Here is a 19,803-nt window from a genome sequence, read left to right as displayed (position 1 = left end):
CTTGTCTGTAATTGTTCTCTACTAGTTTTTGACCACAAAAGGACCTTCCTTCATATTTATCCGACAACCAGAAATTCTTATTTCAACAACAAATATCTTTGTTGTTTCAATTGTACCTGAAAGGAAAAGTGTAGCACAGATAGAGAGAAAATATTAGAGAGGGAAGGAAGGAGGAAGGACTCAAAGAGAGAGGAAGATTTAAAAAAAAAAAACCCAGCACTGCTTACATGGGATTAATTATTTTAACTGCTCTGCTACACCAGGAGATGAGGAAACTGTCAAGGGTGTTCAGAAGTCACTTGGGGATAGCTAAGGAAAATGCACATGTAGAGTCCAAAGCCAGTGGCATTTAATTAGTCTCCTCATTGAGAAGTCAGAAGTGCAGAACGAGGAGCCTTCAGGACCTGTCATTAAGCACTAGCACCTCAGCAGCCCAAATGCAGAAGATTAGCTCAGGAAGTGGCAAGAGGAGCTGATGATTCATACAGACTTTCTTTAGAAATGAAGCCAGTCACTTGCATTTTCAGTAAGGAAAAAGCAAATCAACTACATAAACTAGATGAGAACTTCTACAGTCAATCTATGGGCCTAAAAAGAAAATTAGCTCTCTGATGCATCCATGTTTTATAAGGAAATATATGGGGCCAGATGGGATCCACTCGAGTACTGAAGGAGATGGTGGAGGAGCTGGCCAAACCACTCTCCATCATTTATCAGCAGTCCTGGTCAACAGGGGAGGTCCTAGACACTGCAGGCTTGCCAGTGTGACACCCATCTACAAGAAGGGCCAGAAGGGGGATCCAGGGAACTACAGGCCTGTCAGCCTGACCTTGGTACCAGGGAAGATTATGGAGTGGTTCATCTTGAGGGCGCTCACATGGCATGTGCAGGACAACCAGGGACTCAGGCCCAGCCAGCATGGGTTCATGAAGGGCAGGTCCTGCTTAACCCACCTAGTCGATGAGGGGAAGGCTGTGGATGTCATCTACCTGGACTTTAGTAAAGCCCTTGACACCATTTCCCACAGCATTCTCCTAAGAAAGCTGGCGGCTCATGGCCTAGACAGGCGTACACTAAGCTGGGTTAAAAACTGGCTGGACTGCCGAGCCCAGAGAGTTGTGGTGAATGGAGTTAAATCTGGCTGGCGGCCAGTCACAAGCGATGTCCTCCAGGGATCAGTATGGGGACCAGTCTTGTTTAACATCTTTATTGATGATCTGGATGAGGGGACTGAGTGCTCCCTCAGTAAGTTTGCAGATGACACTAAATTGGGTGGGAGTGTTGATCTGCTCAAGGGTAGGAAGGCTCTGCAGAGGGATCTGGACAGGCTGGATTGATGGTCTGAGGCCAATTGTATGAGGTTTAACAAGGCCAAGTGCCGGGTTCTACACTTAGGTCACAACAACCCCACACAGCACTACAGGCTTGGGGATGAGTGGCTGGAAAGATGCCCGGCGGAAAAGGACCTGGGGGTGCTGGTTGACAGCCGGCTGAACATGAGCCAGCAGTGTGCCCAGGTGGCCAAGAAGGCCAACAGCATCCTGGCATGTATCAGTGTGGCCAGCAGGAGTAGGGAGGTGATTGTGTCTCTCTACTTGGCACTGGTGAGGCCATACCTCGAACACTGTTGGGCCCCTCACTACAAGGAGGACATTGAGGTGCTGGAGCGTGTCCAGAGAAGGGCAACGAAGCTGGAGAAGGGTCTGGAGAACAAGTCTTGTGAGGAGAAGCTGAGGGAACTGGGGTTGTTCAGCCTGGAGAAGAGGAGGCTGAGGGGAGACCTTATCGCTGTTTACAACTACCTGAAAGGAGGCTGTAGAGAAGTGGGGGTTGGTCTGTTCTCCCAAGTAACAAGTGATAGGACAAGAGGAAACGGCCTCAAGTTGTGCCAGGGGAGGTTTAGACTGGACTTTAGGAAAAAATTCTTTACTGAAAGAGTGGTCAAACATTGGAACAGGCTGCCCAGGGAAGTGGTGAAGTCACCATCCCTGGAGATGTTCGAAAGACATGTTAATGTGGCACTTGTAGACATGGCTTAGTGGGCATGGTGGTGTTAGGTCAACGGTTGGACTTGATCATCTTAGAGGTCTATTCCAAGCTAAAGATTCTCCTATGATTCTATGTTTGACCTAGAGATGATGTGTCAAGATAAGAGTCCTCTACTTTGTAATCAAGAGATGTCTGGAAAACATGACTTAGTAGTATTAACACCTGATTTCAGCACAATTCTGACTTTCCTGAGGGCTTAGCACTCCTGTAAATCCAGCCACTACTCTACCTCCTAGACTTGAGGAAAACAGTGCAATAGGAATGATTTAGAGTTCCTACCCATTACAAGCTTCCACTCAAACGGAAGCATTATGGCTGCAACTGTGGGGGAAAAAAAGTCTCTTTTTGGTTTACTCACAATAGGTAAACCTCAAGTAAGAAAAGTCTCGATTGTTTGCAGTCTTACAGAGTAGTCAAAAATCAGATTCAGGTCCCTAGAAAAGACATCAGAAGATACTTGCCCAGGACATGCATCTGAAGAGTTTAAGCCTGGAGACTTCGCAGATCAAGGAAAGCACAGAAATGTACATGAAATGTAGAAGGATCCAAACTCAGCTTTGCAGAGATTAAAAAACAAAACAAAACAAAACAAAAAACAGGGCAGACCAACATTAACTGTTTCACAGCATTTTACAATATAAAAATGAATTAACTAAAGTCTCTTTAAAATTCATTTCCCATGTCCTGCTGCCCAGTGAAGCTTTGCCTGCCTTGGAAAACAAGATATATTAAGTTGCATCAAATCAGAGTAGCTTACAAACAAAACCAAAAAGTGTGGTATATTTTAAGATATTCAACAATTAGATATTTGGACATGCAGTAGGCAAGGTCCAACCAAAAATATGGATAAAGGGAGCAAAGAAGTCTGCAGTTTTCATCTAATGAAAAGGGTAGGATCCATTCTCATGCCCACTGACAGTGACTGCAAAATTCCCAAAACCTGGACATGTCTATAGCTCAATTGAAGTTACATTTAACAAACATTCAAACAACTTGGAATGGAATCCACACATTTGTAAAGGGAAGTAAACTTGAGCCAGTGCAAAGCATTGCAGCACTGTAAGAAATAATATTGCTCCTCTTCCTTCAGTCCCTTATGGCTTGATATAAACTCCCACATAAATCAGCAGTCAGTCACAAGGCCCTCACTTGGATTTAGGTTTACCCCCACAGTAGTTTCTTTTCTAGCTTTGAATTTTTATTTTTTACATTAAACCAAGAGAAATAGTCTTTGCTTATTATCATACATTATGGATAGCCTATGTAAAAAGGCCATCACAGTCTATTAAATTAAAATACCCATATCAAGAACAGATGTCATGACTTATAGAGGTTTCTGAAGCTAAGCAAATGCACATCTGACTATATGGAGGTGGAGTGTGCAGCTTTATATTTATGATTTTTTGGTGTGTGATGTTCTGATGACCTGCAGGATAGCAGAGTGCTAAAGCCAGTTCATGATACAGTGCTTTCATTTTGGTATTTAATAGATCACTTGCTGTCATTAAAAAAAAAAAAAAAAAAAAAAAAAAAAAAAAGAGAAGAAGGGAAAAAAGCCTATAATCGAAGATTACGAAAGATTACGAAGATTAGTCAACAGAGATAGGTAGAAGATGGAGTCTGCAGCTAAGGAAAACCTTTGGGAAGGAAATAAGGCTTCCTCATCACAGCAGACTAAGATTATTCCATGGAGAGTAAAAAAGCAAAATGGGAGTGGAGAGTTAGCCATTGCAGTTATCTTCTTACAAGAAGGATTTGTTCAGAGGAAAATCATGGCAGTGTGCTTTCCCCCCAGCCCCGCTTAAGCCATAACCACCAGTGGGGGTTGTGATGGCTGCATTCAGCTTACTCTGGACTTTGGGGGATAGATGGCAACATGGTAGCCAAGGGCTGTCTGGAACAGTGACCCAGACGTCTTGCTGGTATGCAAATATGACTATAAGTCAATCATCTTACTCTATAAATAGTGGACAGCCCACAACCTGTTGAGTTCTCCTGCACAGCAGTGGGCTGCATGCCAGGATCTGTCCTTGACTAGGGATGCCTCTCAAGGTTACTCCTTGAGGTTGACAGAATTCTTATCACATCAGATACTCCATAAGTGAATTGGGAATAAGCATGCTGAAACTTTGAAACCTTAGCTAAGTGATATAAAAAGTGATTGTGCATATATCCTGTAGACATAAACAAGGCTGGTATTAGGAGCAGATCCAGCCACACCTAGACTCCTCTCTGAGATGGAGTTTAGAACGCAAGGGGGTCATTCCTGAATCACAGAATTGCAAGAAATCATCTAGTCCAATCCCCCTGCTAAAGGTTCACTTAGAGCAGGTCACACAGGATCATGTCCAGAGTAGGAGACTCCACAACCTCTCTGGACAACCAGTTCCAGTGCTCTGTCATCCTCAGAGTAAAGAAGTTTTTCTTCATGTTCAGGTGGAAATTCCTGTGGTCCACTTTGTGCCCGTTGCCGCTTGTCCTGTCGCTGGGCACCACTGAAAAGAGCCTGGCCCCATCCTCTTGACACACACCCTTTAGATATTCATAAGTGTTGATAAGGTCTCCTCTCAGTCTTCTCCAGGCTGAAAAGTCCCAGGTCTTTCAGCCTTTCCTCATAACAGAGATGCTCCAGTCCCCTCATCATCTTGGTAGCCCTCTGCTGGACTCTCTCCAGTAGTTCCTTGGCTCTCTTGAACCGGAGAGCCCAGAACTGGACACAATACTCTAGATACGGCCTCACCAGGGCAGATTAGAGGGGGAGGATAACCTCCTTCAACCTGCTGGCCACACTCCTCTTAATGCACCCCAAGATACCATTGACCTTCTTGGCCACAAGGGCACATTGCTGGCTCATGGTGAACTTGTTGTCTACCAAAACTCCCAGGTTCTTCTCTGCAGATCAACTCCTAACCTGTACTGGTGCATGGGGTTATTTCTCCCCAGGTGCAGGACCCTGCACTTGCCCTTGTTGAACCTCACTCGGTTTCTCTCTGCCCAGCTCTCCAGCCTGTCCAGATCTTGCTGAACAGCAGCATAGCCTTCTGGTGCATCAGCCACTCCTCCTAGTTTTATGTCATCAGCAAACTTGCTGAGGTTACATGCTGTCCCTTCATCCAGGTTACTGATGAATATATTGAATGAGACTGGACCCAGTACTGACCCCTGGGGAACATCGCTAGTGACAGGCCTCCAACTAGACTCACCACCACTGTTCACAACACTCTGAGCTCTGTCTTTCAGTCAGTTCTCAATCCACCTCACTGTCCACTCATCCATCCCACACTTCCTAATCTTACCTATGAGGATGTGATGGGAGACAGTGTCAAAAGCCTTGCTGAAGTCAAGGTAGACAGCATCCACTGCTCTCCCCTCATCCACTCAGCCAGTCTTGCCATCATAGGAGGCTATCAGATTGGTCAAGCATGATTTCCCCTTGGTGAATCCATGCTGACTACTCCTGATAATCTTCTTTTCCTTCACATGCTTAGAGATGTCATCCAGAGTGAGCTGTTTCATCACGGTTCCAGGGATGGAGATGACTCATGATACAGTGGGAGGGTCTCCCTGACAATTTTGCCTGACCCTGTCCTCTATACAGTAAATAATCAAGTGTACCTTGCTATCGAATCTTGTTAAACCACTGTCACATTTGCTAGCAAACTTTGTTGAATTGCTGGTGTATATCAATAAACATATTGCTACTCCTCTCTTATGAGTGAAGTGCATCACGGTATCTGCAACAAAAATGAGAAATAGGAACCACTCTCCAAAGAAGCCTCTGTCTTGTGTGGTGTACAGAGATGCGCAGAGATTAGTCTACAAAGACAAATGCTTGAATCAGTTATTTAAATTTATATAATGTGACTGTCTACCGGAGAAGCAGAGGTTGAAGTCAGTTTGTTTGCCAAAAGCATACAATGACCCAATGGTTCGGATAGCAGCCTCAGGCCAAGCATTCTCTGTCTGAGTTAATTCCCTGGTAGTTCGTCTGCACCAGCTGCTTTAGGCTAGCATATATTTAATATTTATACAGAACAGAACAGCTTCGACAGGAAAGGTTGAGGGAAGTTGAGGGCAGCATGTTAATCAGAACCCTTGAATCAGAGTTTCCTAACAAGTTAATATTCCAATGTTCTTGTTTCTGACAAAAACCACTTCAAAGCTAGCACTTAAAAAAAACCCCAAAAAACCAAAAAAAACACCCAAGCAAAAACAAAACCAACCCCCCCCAAATTAATCATTATTTTCCAAACAAACAACGTTGTACTAAAAATTGCACAACAAACTCTCCTCTTCACCTATGGTAAGTAATAAGATCAAACACATGCATTAACTGTGGGAGCTTCCTTGAGTAAGGCAATGTGTGTAACACCCCGTCACCGACACACACAATACACAATACTCAATACTCCAGACACAAACCCTTCCTTCACAACATCTTTAATAGTGACTCAGGTCTTCTGGCTGTCGAACAGAAGACCTGAAAGCAAGAATCTTTTACTGCATAATTAATTTCATTTTACAGCAGACACCTGGCCAGGTGAATCCTGCCTTAAGAGCATCATTGGCAATCAGGGATATATCCATACATCTCAAATTTTTCTGAAACGGTTCATATAGGTAGGGGCTGAACACTCAGGATCTGTGTATCCAAGTGCCAGGTATTTCATGCAGAAATGTTTCTGAAAGGGTTCTCCTTCCAACAAAATCCCTCTACTAGCAATATAAACCAGGGCATGTTTTTCACAGATAATGTGGACACTCTGTGTGACCAAATGGAAGTAAAACATCATTGTTCATCATCCTTACCTCTGAAGAAGTGGGTTTGCAGTAACCAGCTCCAAACACTAGATTTTCTAATGACATACTGGACTGGTCTGGTCCCGCCTCCATGTTGCTTTTACCAAGCCATGAACCTTTCCCTGGACGAGCAAAACTAAAAGAAGAAAAATTGAGAAGAAAAGTAATCAGAACAGTATTGTTAGAGAAGAATCATTGTTGTCCCAGTGCTATTTCCCTCCTTAGAAAATGTTTGCAGTTTTGGGTTTGGCAGTGGTGGTTTTGGCTTTCATTTATTTCAAGGTGACACTGTAAGTCCACGTTTCCCTTTCAAAATGAACATTGTCCAGTATGCACTAGCTCAAATGATGTGGAGTTTGCTTTCTTGTTATTCAGTCCAGTAGTTTGAGTGTTACCTTTCACTCAGTCCTTTCTCTGCTCTCTTACAGATCTTTTTCCAGCATAACATCTCAACAATACAACCCTTCTATCTGTCCACATAGATAATACTTTTACCAAATTTCTCATCAGCTTGCATCTTGATTGATGCAACATCTTTCTCTCAGGCTTTAACCATATCACCCTTCCTCTTTCCACGATCTCTCTTCACTATCAATACCTTTTATAGCTCATCCCAGTCTTTGAGATTGAAAGTTTAGTTCCTACTTCTCACTGTCCCATGACATAAGCTTCCAACACCAAAATGACAAAACTTCACCCCAAAAACTGCATTTCCTTTTGAAGGGTGCAGTCCATTCATTTGAGATGTGTTCTCCCATATCCACATGCAACATGAATCCACTGTTACCCCAATTCTTCCTCAAAAATCTGATAGAAATTAGGTTGGTTTACTGCTGAGGTCATAAACTCTCAGTGCTGACTATTATGGTCACAGTGTTCCCCTCTGACTGTATCTGTATGTCTTCTATGTTATAGCATGAACCCATTAAGAGTGAAACATCTTGTCTGGAGTTTACTCAGCATCAAGCCCACCACAGTCCTGATGCATAGTTAGGGCTTGTACTCTGGATTAATCTGAGCAAATGTCTACATCCCAGTTAATGATGTAGGCTGCCTTTACATTCGCTGAAGGGGAATTGGCATTTCCAGTGTATGAGTCATCTCTTTCTAAAGTAGTGATATCAAATAGGTCAGATGAATTTCACCCTCAAAGTGCTTATTTCTTATTGTGGACTATAAAGAGAGGCTAGGATGATTACCTCATAAACAACTGAAGTTAGGTGAGATAAACCCCATGTTAGTCCCTGTGATAACTTGTGCTGTACATAAACTACATAAAGGTTTCAAGAGAGAAATCAGGCAACTTGTGGCAAATACAATCAGCCAAATTACTGAGTCTAAATGGTGATGCAAGCAGCCATAAGTGTTCTTTAAAAGCATGTAGGCAAAGGTGGAATTGAAATAATGAACTGCAGACAAAAAGGAAAACCACATTTGCTGTTCATACTCAGTGCAGAGGTAATGCCACTTAGTTTGTGCTACAGCTTCTGGACTGTGATCACCACCCACAGGTACCTGACGTCCATCCAGGCATCCCAAATTACATCACACCCAGGAGACCTGGTCTCCTTGAATTAACAAAAGCGTCGAAGATGAGGAGCACAAAAAACATATTAAACCATAAAGTGCCAGAACTAAAAGCCACAGGGCAGTGCCATTCATTCTGCCATAACTTTGCAATCTGAGGTTATTCCTCTATGTAGATGTGTATCACATGGCCATGTCAGCTCAAATCAGCCAGAATTCGTGGATATCTACACCTGATTCAGTTTTTAAGGACAGGTAAGAATCCTGGCTGCTGTACAGAAACACACAACAAAAGAAAGGATGCTTATGCTAAGGGTACAATACAAAAGAGAGGTGCAGCAATACTTGTTATCACCCAGATAACAGGTGAGGTTCTGATCTGCAGGGAAACTCAGAAAAAGAATGTCAAGCAAAATTAAGAACTAGACCAGTTTCAGAAGGTTAATCACAAATCCCTGCATCACCTCTAAGTCAAAACTGCTGTTTGTTACATACCACAAAAAGGACACCCCGTAAGGGGGAGGGTGGAGTAGGAGACCTTAGCATATATCTGGCCTTGCTTATGTATGTATTAATTTATGTGATGCACAAAATTTCCAGCTGGCTGAGTCTAAGCAGTGTGAAGTCTTTCCATGTATTTCCTACATGCAACATTTAAGATAAAAATAAATAAATAAACTAAAGTAATTTCAAACTGTCAAGAGATAAAAACTGCTCTGAATAATTTCAGCTGTTACTGGATGATATTGTCTGCCCTCGTCTGCTGGAAAGGCTCAAGAAGCAGAAATAAAAAATGATTGCTGTGGTATCAGAGAGAGAAGCTTAAACAACTGTTGCCTGCACACGAAAAACTCCTCATTTGAATATTAGCAAAGCTTTCAAAGGTTTTAAAGGGGAGAAAAGCACTTTTTAATGCCTTTTTTATTTATTTATCTTTTGCTTTTACAGCAGAGAAGGGATTTTAATCTGTTGGTTTTAAGGAAATTGATTTCACATAGCACTGTAAAACAAAAACCTTTTCTGGGAAATCTGCCAAAATGTCTGTCTGTTGAGGGAAAGTTTAACTGGAAGGCTTACAAACTGTTGAGGTTCCTCTAATGCTTTCTGAAGTACATAAAACTTGAAGACAATTTGTATTAGCAGTAACAGCTTAATTTCCTACATCAAATTTTGTTTTCTGTATTTATTTTTTCCAGTGATTCCTGTAACCGTGCTCATTTGAGTGAATTTTGAACCTCAGTTATTTACATGCCCATTTGGACTATCCACTTAATAGCATTGATTTAATATCAACATTTAGATCCTCATCCTGCATGTTAACCTTAGCTTTTATTTGGAGTCAGGATAGAAAAGGTCAAAAGAGGTAATGTGTGCATGTCCGAGAGAATGAACATGTGTGCGGAATTATTAATATTTTCAGTGAAATTTTTTTTTGCCTTTTTTTTTAAGCTGCTCTTTTGGTGACCTTATCCACAAGACTGCTTTATCCTTCAGACTACTCTCACAGCTCCTATAGCAGCCATCTATGGACACCTACTATAGTAAGCTGTCTTCAAAAGTCAATTTTTTTCCTGTGGTATAGTCTGCAAGATACCAGCAATCAAAATTTAACAACTTTCTGACTCAGGTTATATTCAGGCAATTATTTCTAGCAGACATGGTTATCTTCTATGAATTTCTGTCAGTGCCTTTTTGATTTATACTTTTGGCCTGTGTAACATCTTTTGCAATGTACTGCGCATTGTAACGTGTTGCATTTCGTCTGTTTTGAAACTGCTGATGGAGAATTAAATGCAGCACCTCTTCGTTCTTGTAGGGCTCAAAATATTCAATAATCATTCCATTATTTTATCATCTGTGGACAATTCTCTAACATATTGTGGTGGTTTGGTGCCTGGCTGGGTTTTGCCATGGTTTTGGTGTGGTTTTGGCACGGTTCTGATAGTGGGGGAGGGGGCTATGGAGATGGCTCCTGTAAGAGGCTTTGAGAAGCTCCCTGGCTCCAATTTCAGACCTGCCTCTGGCCAAGGCCAGGCCAATTGTGCCTCTGCAAATAACTATTTAAGAGTGAAAGAAGCGGTTGATGATGTGTCTTTGTTCTGTCCGTTTGTGATGGTGAGCGGGTGAGCGAAGGGGGATGGGAGACAGACAACCCTGTGGACACCCAGGTCAGAGACTGTGCCGGAGCAGAGGTTCCCCTGCGGCCCATGGTGGGGTGGCGGCTGAGCCCCTGCAGCCCCTGGAGCCCAGCGGTGGCCCAGAGGTCGCCCTGCAGCCCGCGGAGGGCCCCAGGCCGGAGGAGCAGGGCCCGGGCCTGAAGCAGCCGTGGCTCCGAGGCAGCCCGCGCTGGAGCCGCCCGTCGGTGGGAGGGCGGCAGCCCCGGGAGGGACCCGCGCTGGGGGGTTCTGGGGAGCTGCGGCCCCGCGGGAAGGACTCGCGTTGGGGCAGTGGGTGGAGGAATGTCTGCCGGGAGAGGGACCCCGCGGTGGGGCAGGGGAGGGCTGCGAGGGCCCCTCTCCCTGAGGGGGAAGGAGCAGCGGAGACCCCTTGTGCCGGACGGACTGTGACCCCCATTCCCTGTCCCTGCGCTGCTGGGGGGGAAGAGGGAGCAGAGCTGAGCCCGAGAAGGCCAGAGGGGTGGGGGGAAAGTGTGTTGTATTTAAGACCTGGTTCTATTTCTCATTGTCCTTGGTGGTGGTGGTTTAATAAAACATAATATTTCTTTTGAGATTAAACTGCCCTAAAATGAAATAATATTTTCGAACTTTTCATTCACTTTTATTCAAAATTAAGACTCTTTGTGGTAAGCAAACCTTAATTTCTTCACGAATTGTAGTTTTCAGCAGAATGGGAGGAAAAATAGCAGATTGGGATCTGAATCTTATTTGGGATAAAACTTGTCTTGCACTACGTGAAATGGTCGAACTGTAAAAAAGCAACCAAACAAAAAAACCCCACACAATCATCACATTTCTAATGACAAGAAATTATAATCTTGTGACTGAACAAGGAGTGGAAGTTCAGGAAATGAACTTCCATCCCATTTAGGCCAGATCTTATGGAGAAATCCCTTCATTTTCCCTCAGTCTTTTATGCATAAAATAGTACTGATTTTAAAAATTAAAAACATAAGTAAGTCCCATAAAAATAACACACCTCAGAATCAAACCCTCACATCCTCCACTGACAGCACTGTTTGTGTTTCACCAGGAACTTCCTTCTAACTCCCACAGATTAGGAAATACATAATGCACAACACTGATTTCCCTCAGTGTTTTAACTCAAAACTTTAGTACAGCTTTTGGCAAATTACTACTGGCATGTGGTCATAGTGTACATGGATGATCTTTATTTATTTTTGAGAACAATATGTGGATATTTACAGATTGTGCTCTGCTAGACATGCCTCTGTCTTACAGAAGGAACTTCACTAAGATTATAATCAGTGACTGTAAAATGTTCTGAGCTTCTTGGGTTAAACAGGTAAGATTTATTAAAATAAATTTGTAATGGAAATAGATGTATCTCCCTAGATCCCAAACAGAGTCAGGGAAGGAATCTGGTTTGAAATCTGTAGTGATTTTGGTTACCAGAAAATGTTGGTTCATTTGTCCTGAACTTAACCTTAGTTGCTCTAAAACTTTAAAGTAGGTAAAGTCATGTGGTGATATTTATTTAGTTTTGGGTGTTTTTTTTTTTCTTTTTGGTTTTGGGGTGTTTGGGGTTTTTTTGAAAGTTTGACTCAATAATAGATTTTTCTTATGTGACTTCTCAGCTTGTAAGTCAGGAGAATGGCATGTCAAAGTGGAGGTTTGTCTTTGCAGATACATAACAAACAGTAACAAATAAAAGAAAAAACAAAGGAAAAATCATGCCCTTATTATGCAAGAGTTCTTAAAGGAAAAAAATATAAACCAGTATTCTTTTAATAAACATATTACGGAAGCAATAACCCTTTACTGCATAAATATCCCGTTATCTTTCTATAGATTAATTTATTTGCAAATAGGACGGAGAGGGAAAATAAGTCATGAACTTTACTACCCAGGATTACATCTGTGGCAGTTTCAAATGTATTTTTTTTTAATATAATTTTGTAATAATTCAGATAGAATAAATCTAAGCTGCCCATAAGTAGGTGCCAGCAACACTTAATAGTTTTAGAAAAATTGACCTGCATAGTCTGCACCCAGATTCAAGGTGCACAGGGTAGTACAGTGTGTGTATCACATACAGATATATCAGTGGTGCTTTTGAGGAACAGGAGGATGCCTGGGAATAAAAGAATTTAGGCGAGAGAAAATTGCTCAAGGATGGCCAGGGTTGGCCTGATTCCTCAGTGCAGTGGAGTACAGCAGAACTAGGTCGGGGCTGAAACCTTTAAATACTCTGTGTCCCTTTGATCTTGTTTCCTCTTCCCAGAGCAGAACAAGCTCAACGCACTGAAAAATATAGTATCTGTGTCTTTGTTTCTCCATCTGCAAAATTTGTGCTATATTATTTCCCCATCTCAGATGCCACCAAGATGTCTTGTTTCTCATACAGTGATTTGGACGTGGGCAATTAAGAATTCAATGTTAACAAGTAAAATCCTGAAATTCTACTTTGTTTTTCCAATAGATGTACGTATGAAAGTGCAGAAGAGAATAGAAAGTTGAGGAGAATCCAAAAGCTGAGAAAGTTAAACCCCTTTCTTGTGCAAAAAAGAGAAAACAGGTTTGCCAGCTGCCTGTGATGAGTTTCAAGTCTTGATCTTTTTTTTCCCATGGTGTTTTTTGTGGGGGGTATTTTTGGGTTTTTTGGTGGTGGTGGTGGTGGGTTTTTTCCAATTTAAAATGTCTTCAGCTGAAGCCCAAGAGCCAAAGTAAGACTGCAGGAGCCGAAGACTGCATATGCTGCAGCCATCGTGAGCTGGATTCTGCACAGTCCTTAAACCAAGCATGGCTTTGGGGAGACTAGTCTGTACAGATAGGAGCAGTCTGGTGCTGAAACACAGCTCTTACATTTCCAGAAAGCTTTCAAGGGAAGAAAGTATAAATCATCTGAAGTCCCTGGATAAACTTTAAGTAGAAGACATGCCAACCAGATCCTACTGTTCCATTCCATGCTGCTTAACAGGAAATACGTGTAGGTTATTGCTTTCAGTGTGGGGAACTAAGAATTCAGGTGCTTGTTTCAGAGATTATTTGCAAGTTGTATTTTTACTTATAAACAGCAACATATGAGAACTCCTCTCGGGGAGGAGTGGTGCAAAGGTCTATGGAATTAATGAAGTGGGTAACCATGTTTCTTGCTGCTTGCTTCCTAAATGAGTCCAATATAAGAAAGACACTGAGCTTGCAGAATGCCTGAGACTAAGTAGACCTGTACACCATAGACACGGATGTATCGTTTGGGAAAAACAGAAGTATTTCTTGAAGTTTGAACTATGCTGGAGCAAAGCACCTTTTCTAACAGCTGATGTTGGGCTAATAACTGTTGGTTCCACTTGCAGTCGACCAGTTGCGAAGCCAGTGACAGGGAGCTAAGGGAGAAGTCAATGCCTCAGGCCAGAAACCAAACAGACCTGTACAAACCAGAAAACTGGAGTCCAAAAGCCCTAACTCCTCCTCATCTTGCTCCTGCAACTGCCTACTCACATTTAGCCTCCGCAGCTTAGGCAAGAGAATAGAAAAAGGTATTTAAGGAGTTTGTGGAGGCCAGGGCATTCAGCAGGGGAGTATTTTCAAGCCTGAACATCGTTCACCACTTCTCTTTATGTTTTGACAGACTTGCTGGGATCATCTTCTGTCATCCTGGGTAAAATTAAGTTGTCAGAGGCAAGCCCTTTACTTTCCAAAGAGAACTGCCATTTCTGTGATGTTAGGAGAGAGATGCCAGCCAACTCCTGCTCTAGGATTCTCCTCTATTTCTCCCACTTCCCAAAAGTCTGAAAATACTGCTCCGTGATCTGCAGCTGCCAAAAGCATTCAGTGCAGACACAACTGCCCTGCAGAGGAGCTGTCACGGCAGGAGAGCAAGGGGCTTGGGGTCCGCAGTAGCACCTCGAGCCCTGTGGTTTGCAGGCAGTGCCTGGTGGAAGGGTTTGGGTGTAGGGCAAGATGCAGGTGACAGGAGCAGTGTTTCAGGTCAAGACAATAGCTGCGGCAACCACTGCACCTACATCCCTGTTCTCTCCTATTATTGCACTCCTCCCTGGAAAAACAAAGTTTTGGACTTGGCCCTAAGTGTCCCAGCTTCCCCAGCCACTTCTGGGGTGCTTTTCAGAGAAGCCAAAGAACTCTAAAAGTTAAAGTGAGAATTTTTAACCAAGCTCTGGCTGAGTGCTCTGTAAGGACAAGTCAAAGCTATTCAGCCCCTTCCCTGCTGCTCAGAGTCCCCTCTGCAGCAGTATTTCAGAGGGATGCGGCTGCCCAAGGAGCCATGAGAAGAGGTGATCCAAGCCCCAAGCATCCCACCACGCTTCTGGTTATCCCACATCTAGACCAAATATGATTGCTGTAGAGGTAACAGAGCTGGAGGTTAAGTTGACTGCAAGTCTGCCTCATCACCATCCTACCCAGACTCTAACCTCCTTAGTAAATGCATAAAGCCATTAGCAATTGCCATGAATTAGGATGTTACTAAAAAGATGAGGGTTATTTTCTTTAGAAAAGCTGAATCACTAAATTTCCATCCAGAATCCTGCAAAGGATCCCAGAAGCATGAATTTCACTCATTTTCGGTTTGGTAAGTGATGAGGGCGTCAAAGTGTCGAACCTAATGCAATATTTATTATATAAGAATAATTAACCAGGACAAACATCAATATCAAAATGCTTGCTTGTCAAAAAAACAGGAGGTAATGGAGGCACCCTGGCAAGGTTTGCTTAACAGGAGCTATTTGTGGGTGTACATTACCCTGCAGGGAAAGGCCTGAATCAGTCTTGCTGGTTTCCCTACTGTTTTCACTGTTTAAATACAGGCAACAGGGAAGACCTTTGGGGAAGAGCATCTAATTTGCCCACAGAGCTAACAAAGTATGAAAAGCTGAGTCCACATGGTGTATGTGAGCAGGTAGGTGTGCTTCAGGCAAAGTTGTTTTCCAGGACAACTTCAGGACAGCAGTGAATTTCAGTTTTACATAACGTGTGACCTTGTATTTTCAAGGTGGGTCTAGAACTGTTGTTTTACATTGAAGTGTATAAATATGTGTAGAAATAACGTGTATATAGATGTAAACTACTTACGGTGATGGGACAGTTCGAGGTAGCAAACTAAAATAGTGAATTACTGCATAGATATTTTTCCCAGACAATGTAACAATCTGGTGTTTATTTTTTCTATAATGTGACAAAAAAGACTTTCCAGTCATTCAGGTTCTATGGTGTTAACAAAGGTAAAGATCTGATTTTACAATTAAACCTTTTTTCCTATATTCCTAGTAAACTCCAGTGATAAGTGTTCAGCAGGAAATCTCTGAGCTGTGAGAAAAATAAGTTTTAGTTGGCTGGTTTTGTTTCAAAATGCTTGGAACTGGCATTTCTTTTACATTAGTGTCTTCATTCTGCTTTATATTTAGAGAACACATGATATAAAAACACTTCAGGCTTTGAATATTTATCAAGAAGAAGATAAATCCTCAGTATTACACTTAAAAATTATTTCACTGGCTTAAGCAAATGAGACTCTGTATTGTGTTGTCAAAAATCTTCCTTCCGTTGCATTAAGTAGAAATATTGTATGCTTCCTAAATGTCCACAAAGTCATATTTTAAAAGCTATAATAATCTGACTATGGAACAGTTGCTCATCATGTGATTTATATTCCTAATAACAGTAACAAGTCTCTGCAGCCCCATTCATTAGAGGATAACAAAGCACTGAAAACAGTCATTAAGGCTGATAACTATTGTTCTTTCATCCTTTTATATAGTAGAACAATGGACAAATTATCTGAGCAAAATTATCTGGTTAGAAGTAGCCTGTTACAATCTAATTCACTATTCAAAAAGTCAACACATAGCAGAAGGGAGATAAAGCAGTTACCTGTATCTCAGCAGCAGAAGAAAAGACTGATATGTCAGTCTGATCTACTAATACCGCTCGCATCACTGTCACAACTCAACCTCTTACAATCTTAATTCATTCTATGGCATTGTGTACAACCAATGCCTTTATACAAATGGAGAACTGAAGCAAAGATGTATTAAGTCAAAACACGGAATCTGAGAAAAAAAAAAAAAAGAGTCTACAGGTTTACAGGTTCATCTTTTCTTTCTGACACAGTGACAAACTTAAAAGTCTCCTGGTCATTTGGTAAACAGCAAGGCCTTGCTGGAGTAAGAGAAGCTGAACAACGCTGAACACTTGTCCCAGTAGCTGGTATAGTGCTGTGTTTTGGATTTAGGATAAAAATAACATTGATAACACACTGTGGTGTTGATAAAACACTGTGGTGTTTAGCTGCCTACTGGGTTAAACTATGACAACACTGCATTTTGCTTCAGGACCAAAGGAGTTCCCTCCATCTCAGCACTCTATCTCACGCAATGACAAAATTGGACACAAAGTAAATTGCCAGAAAGACCTTTGCTTCCCCTCGCTTGCTCTAAATATTAGAGGATATTGACCTCCAGCCCTGTTTTATTTGAAGGAGTTCTGAATTATTTTCTTGTCATTACGAATCAGATAACATAAATCACACCTAGACCCCATGGCAGCTAGTATTATACTGCTGCACGGTTAAATCAGATGATGCTGCAAAGGAAAAATTCAACAGAGCCTTATCCAGTACTGACTCATGCATGCCTCCTTCTAGCCATGTTATGAATTGTGCTAATGCAGAGAGGCCACAGATGAGATCAGAGTCCAACTGTCCTAAATGATTTACAAAACAACAAGGGGGGGGGGGGGGGGGGGGGGGGAAGTAAATGCTCTTAGTTGCTTTAATACTAAAGAAGGAAAACAGACAAGAAGTGAATTTTAATTTTCTTCATCTAACAGATGGTGAATGGAGCAATCAAGACTAATCAAAATTTCTGAACCTCTTCGCAAAGATTTTGCTAGTTTTTGACCAGATCCCTAGTGTCTTATCAAAGGAAGGAGCCTGTGTCAAAGGCTGGCTCTAAACCCCAATCTGCAGAATCCTAGCCCAGAACAAAAAATTTGAAATTATATTATCCTCTTGGCTTCTCCTATACCATAAGCAAATGAACTCAGAGGAGGAATCTCCTCTGCCTTTCAACAGACATTTCTGTGTCCTTTACCTGATCAGAGGCTGGTGTAATGCTACCAGTGACGCATGCACTGTGACGGATATCACTGACAGGTGGAAATAGTCAAACATGACAGGAACATGGTGGTGCAGACCTCTCCGGGGGTGGAAGTGAAGACACAGTGTACGGCTGCTGATCATGGGGATCGCTGGAACATCTCTCAGCCTGGAAGAGAAAACGTTTTACAAGGGTTAGTGAAAGCTTGAGTTGTCACAGCCTGTAACATGCTACAGGCAGCAGACTGGGAGACGGCTTCAGTTGAATTCTTATCACTTCCCAGCTTTATAAGGGTTTGCACAACTGATGAGTATCTTCTGTTGTACTTGTGCCTAGCATAAATATATACATATTTACATATACATAAATATATACAAAGACACAAACAAATATTAAATAACAGATGTAGAGATATATATAAATATACTGTACAAAAGAAAAATAGATGTGATGCAATTCCGGTTTCCCCCTGGCGATTGTCCTTCATGTCCACTCATGTTCTGAGGACATCAAGAACTAAGTAGCAGAAGGAAATGCATTTAGCAAACTGCTCAGCTTATGCAGCCAGGACAGCTCACTACTTGTGATTTTCAGTGTAAGAACAATGAACTCAGGCAATCTGTGAGAGTTAGAAGCAGTCCTGTCTGAGAGCTGAAATATTCAAAGTGCCTTTCTGGATAGCTGATCTTCTGAAAAAAAATTTTGCAAGAAGTCAAAAAAGGAGTAGGTGAAATAACTGCAGAGGAACAATACAAGGTGGACTGGCTTCTCCTTTTTTCAGTAAATAAAAAACAAGGCTTTAATTTAAAGTTTGAGCATAACTATTCCAGAATAATTTTCCTAGTTTGCAGTCAGCCATATGACATCTGAGTCACCTGTATGGCAGGAGACAGGCAGAAACCTGAAGCACGCCTAACCACATGCTCAGAAGTGAAACTCGCTTCTAAAGATTTGTTTTCCAGCATTAAAGACCCTTCTGAAACCAATTGTTTCCCAGAGCTAAGAAAACTCTTGATGAGATCGTTGAGCATGGTGAATGGTTAGTCCCAAAAAGTGTTTCAATGAGATTTGCAGAATATCCTTTTCTAAAAATCACTACTTTTGTTTATAGTACATGGGAATAATCATTCAGATGATAATAGAAATTAAATGTATGTGTTAGAGCAAATTTCGTAACTTGAATGTTTCATTTCTTTTTATTCTTGGATATCACTTAATGTTTGTTTTTCCTCTCTACTAGACCCATCAGCATCACAGCCGATGACTGATGGTCCAGTTCCACCTGCCTGAAAGACCAAGTTTTCACTTCTTGTATCTTGAAGATAAAGGAAGCATGTTCTTGAAATTTGTTTAGTTGCCCTATGAGATGAATAAAATCACATGGGACAGCCTTAGCACGAAATATAGCTCAGGTGATTTCTCTGCACCCCCTCTGACCACCCATAAATGCCGCTAAAGTAATGGGAAGCCTTTTCTGTGATTCAGTGAAGCTGAATGTTATCTGGGATCACACTTTCTGCTTTCTGCTATGCCTCCAGAAGGGAGGCTCTTCCCACTTCACCTAAGATTATGGAATCAAATGCAGTTGGAAGAAATCAAACTCAATGGGAAGACTCTTTCATCCTAAAATACAGAGACAGCTTTGGTTCTTAATACAAGAAAAGTGCTTAGCATGTTCGTATACCCATCTTCAGCCAGAAAATACTTTGTCTCCTGAGATAAATGAATTCCTGAACCAGAGCCCCTGCTCACACAGAGGTCAGTGATGATACTCCCTTTGACTTTAACAGCAGCAGAGATAGAGCAACACTTAACACCTTTGAAAACCTCACACTTAAAGGAGAAAAAAAGTTCTTCTTTTAAATAGGAGTACAAGATACACTCTTCAAACACAGAGAGGAGAAACAGAAAGTCTTCAACACTGAGGCAAAAGAAAGACTTAACAAAGCTATCCCTTTTTCCAAAGGACTCTCATGTCATCAAAGCAATTTCCCAGTTCAACAAACCCCTGCATTACCAATTGAGCTTTAAAACAGCACTTACTGTTGTTCACTATCAGTAAAGTGCAGGTCCAGCTTGAGCTGAAAATCTGCCTCACTCAATGCATCTTCCACCTACAAAAAGAGAAAGGCAAGATTACCTTTACAAGTTGGGACCTACAACATCGAAGGCAA

The 19,803-nt window shown here is 41.9% G+C and overlaps 1 protein-coding gene across 1 annotated transcript in view; it reads right to left on the bottom strand.

Moving 5' to 3' along the window:
* The window catches only part of FAM135B (family with sequence similarity 135 member B), a 144,324-nt gene that overhangs the window by 51,063 nt on the left and 73,458 nt on the right, over positions 1–19,803 (bottom strand). The window contains exons 4-6 of the mRNA XM_086465062.1: positions 19,673–19,743; positions 17,624–17,797; positions 6,859–6,985 (exon numbers count right to left, since the gene is read on the bottom strand). Coding sequence (XP_086321188.1) covers positions 6,859–6,985; positions 17,624–17,797; positions 19,673–19,743 — 372 coding nt within the window. The remainder of the gene's footprint in view (positions 1–6,858; positions 6,986–17,623; positions 17,798–19,672; positions 19,744–19,803) is intronic.

Source organism: Leptosomus discolor, chromosome 5 (genome assembly GCF_034619465.1).
Source record: "Leptosomus discolor isolate bLepDis1 chromosome 5, bLepDis1.hap2, whole genome shotgun sequence".
NCBI lineage: Eukaryota > Metazoa > Chordata > Aves > Leptosomiformes > Leptosomidae > Leptosomus > Leptosomus discolor.
This window is presented reverse-complemented; position numbering and strand designations above follow the sequence as displayed.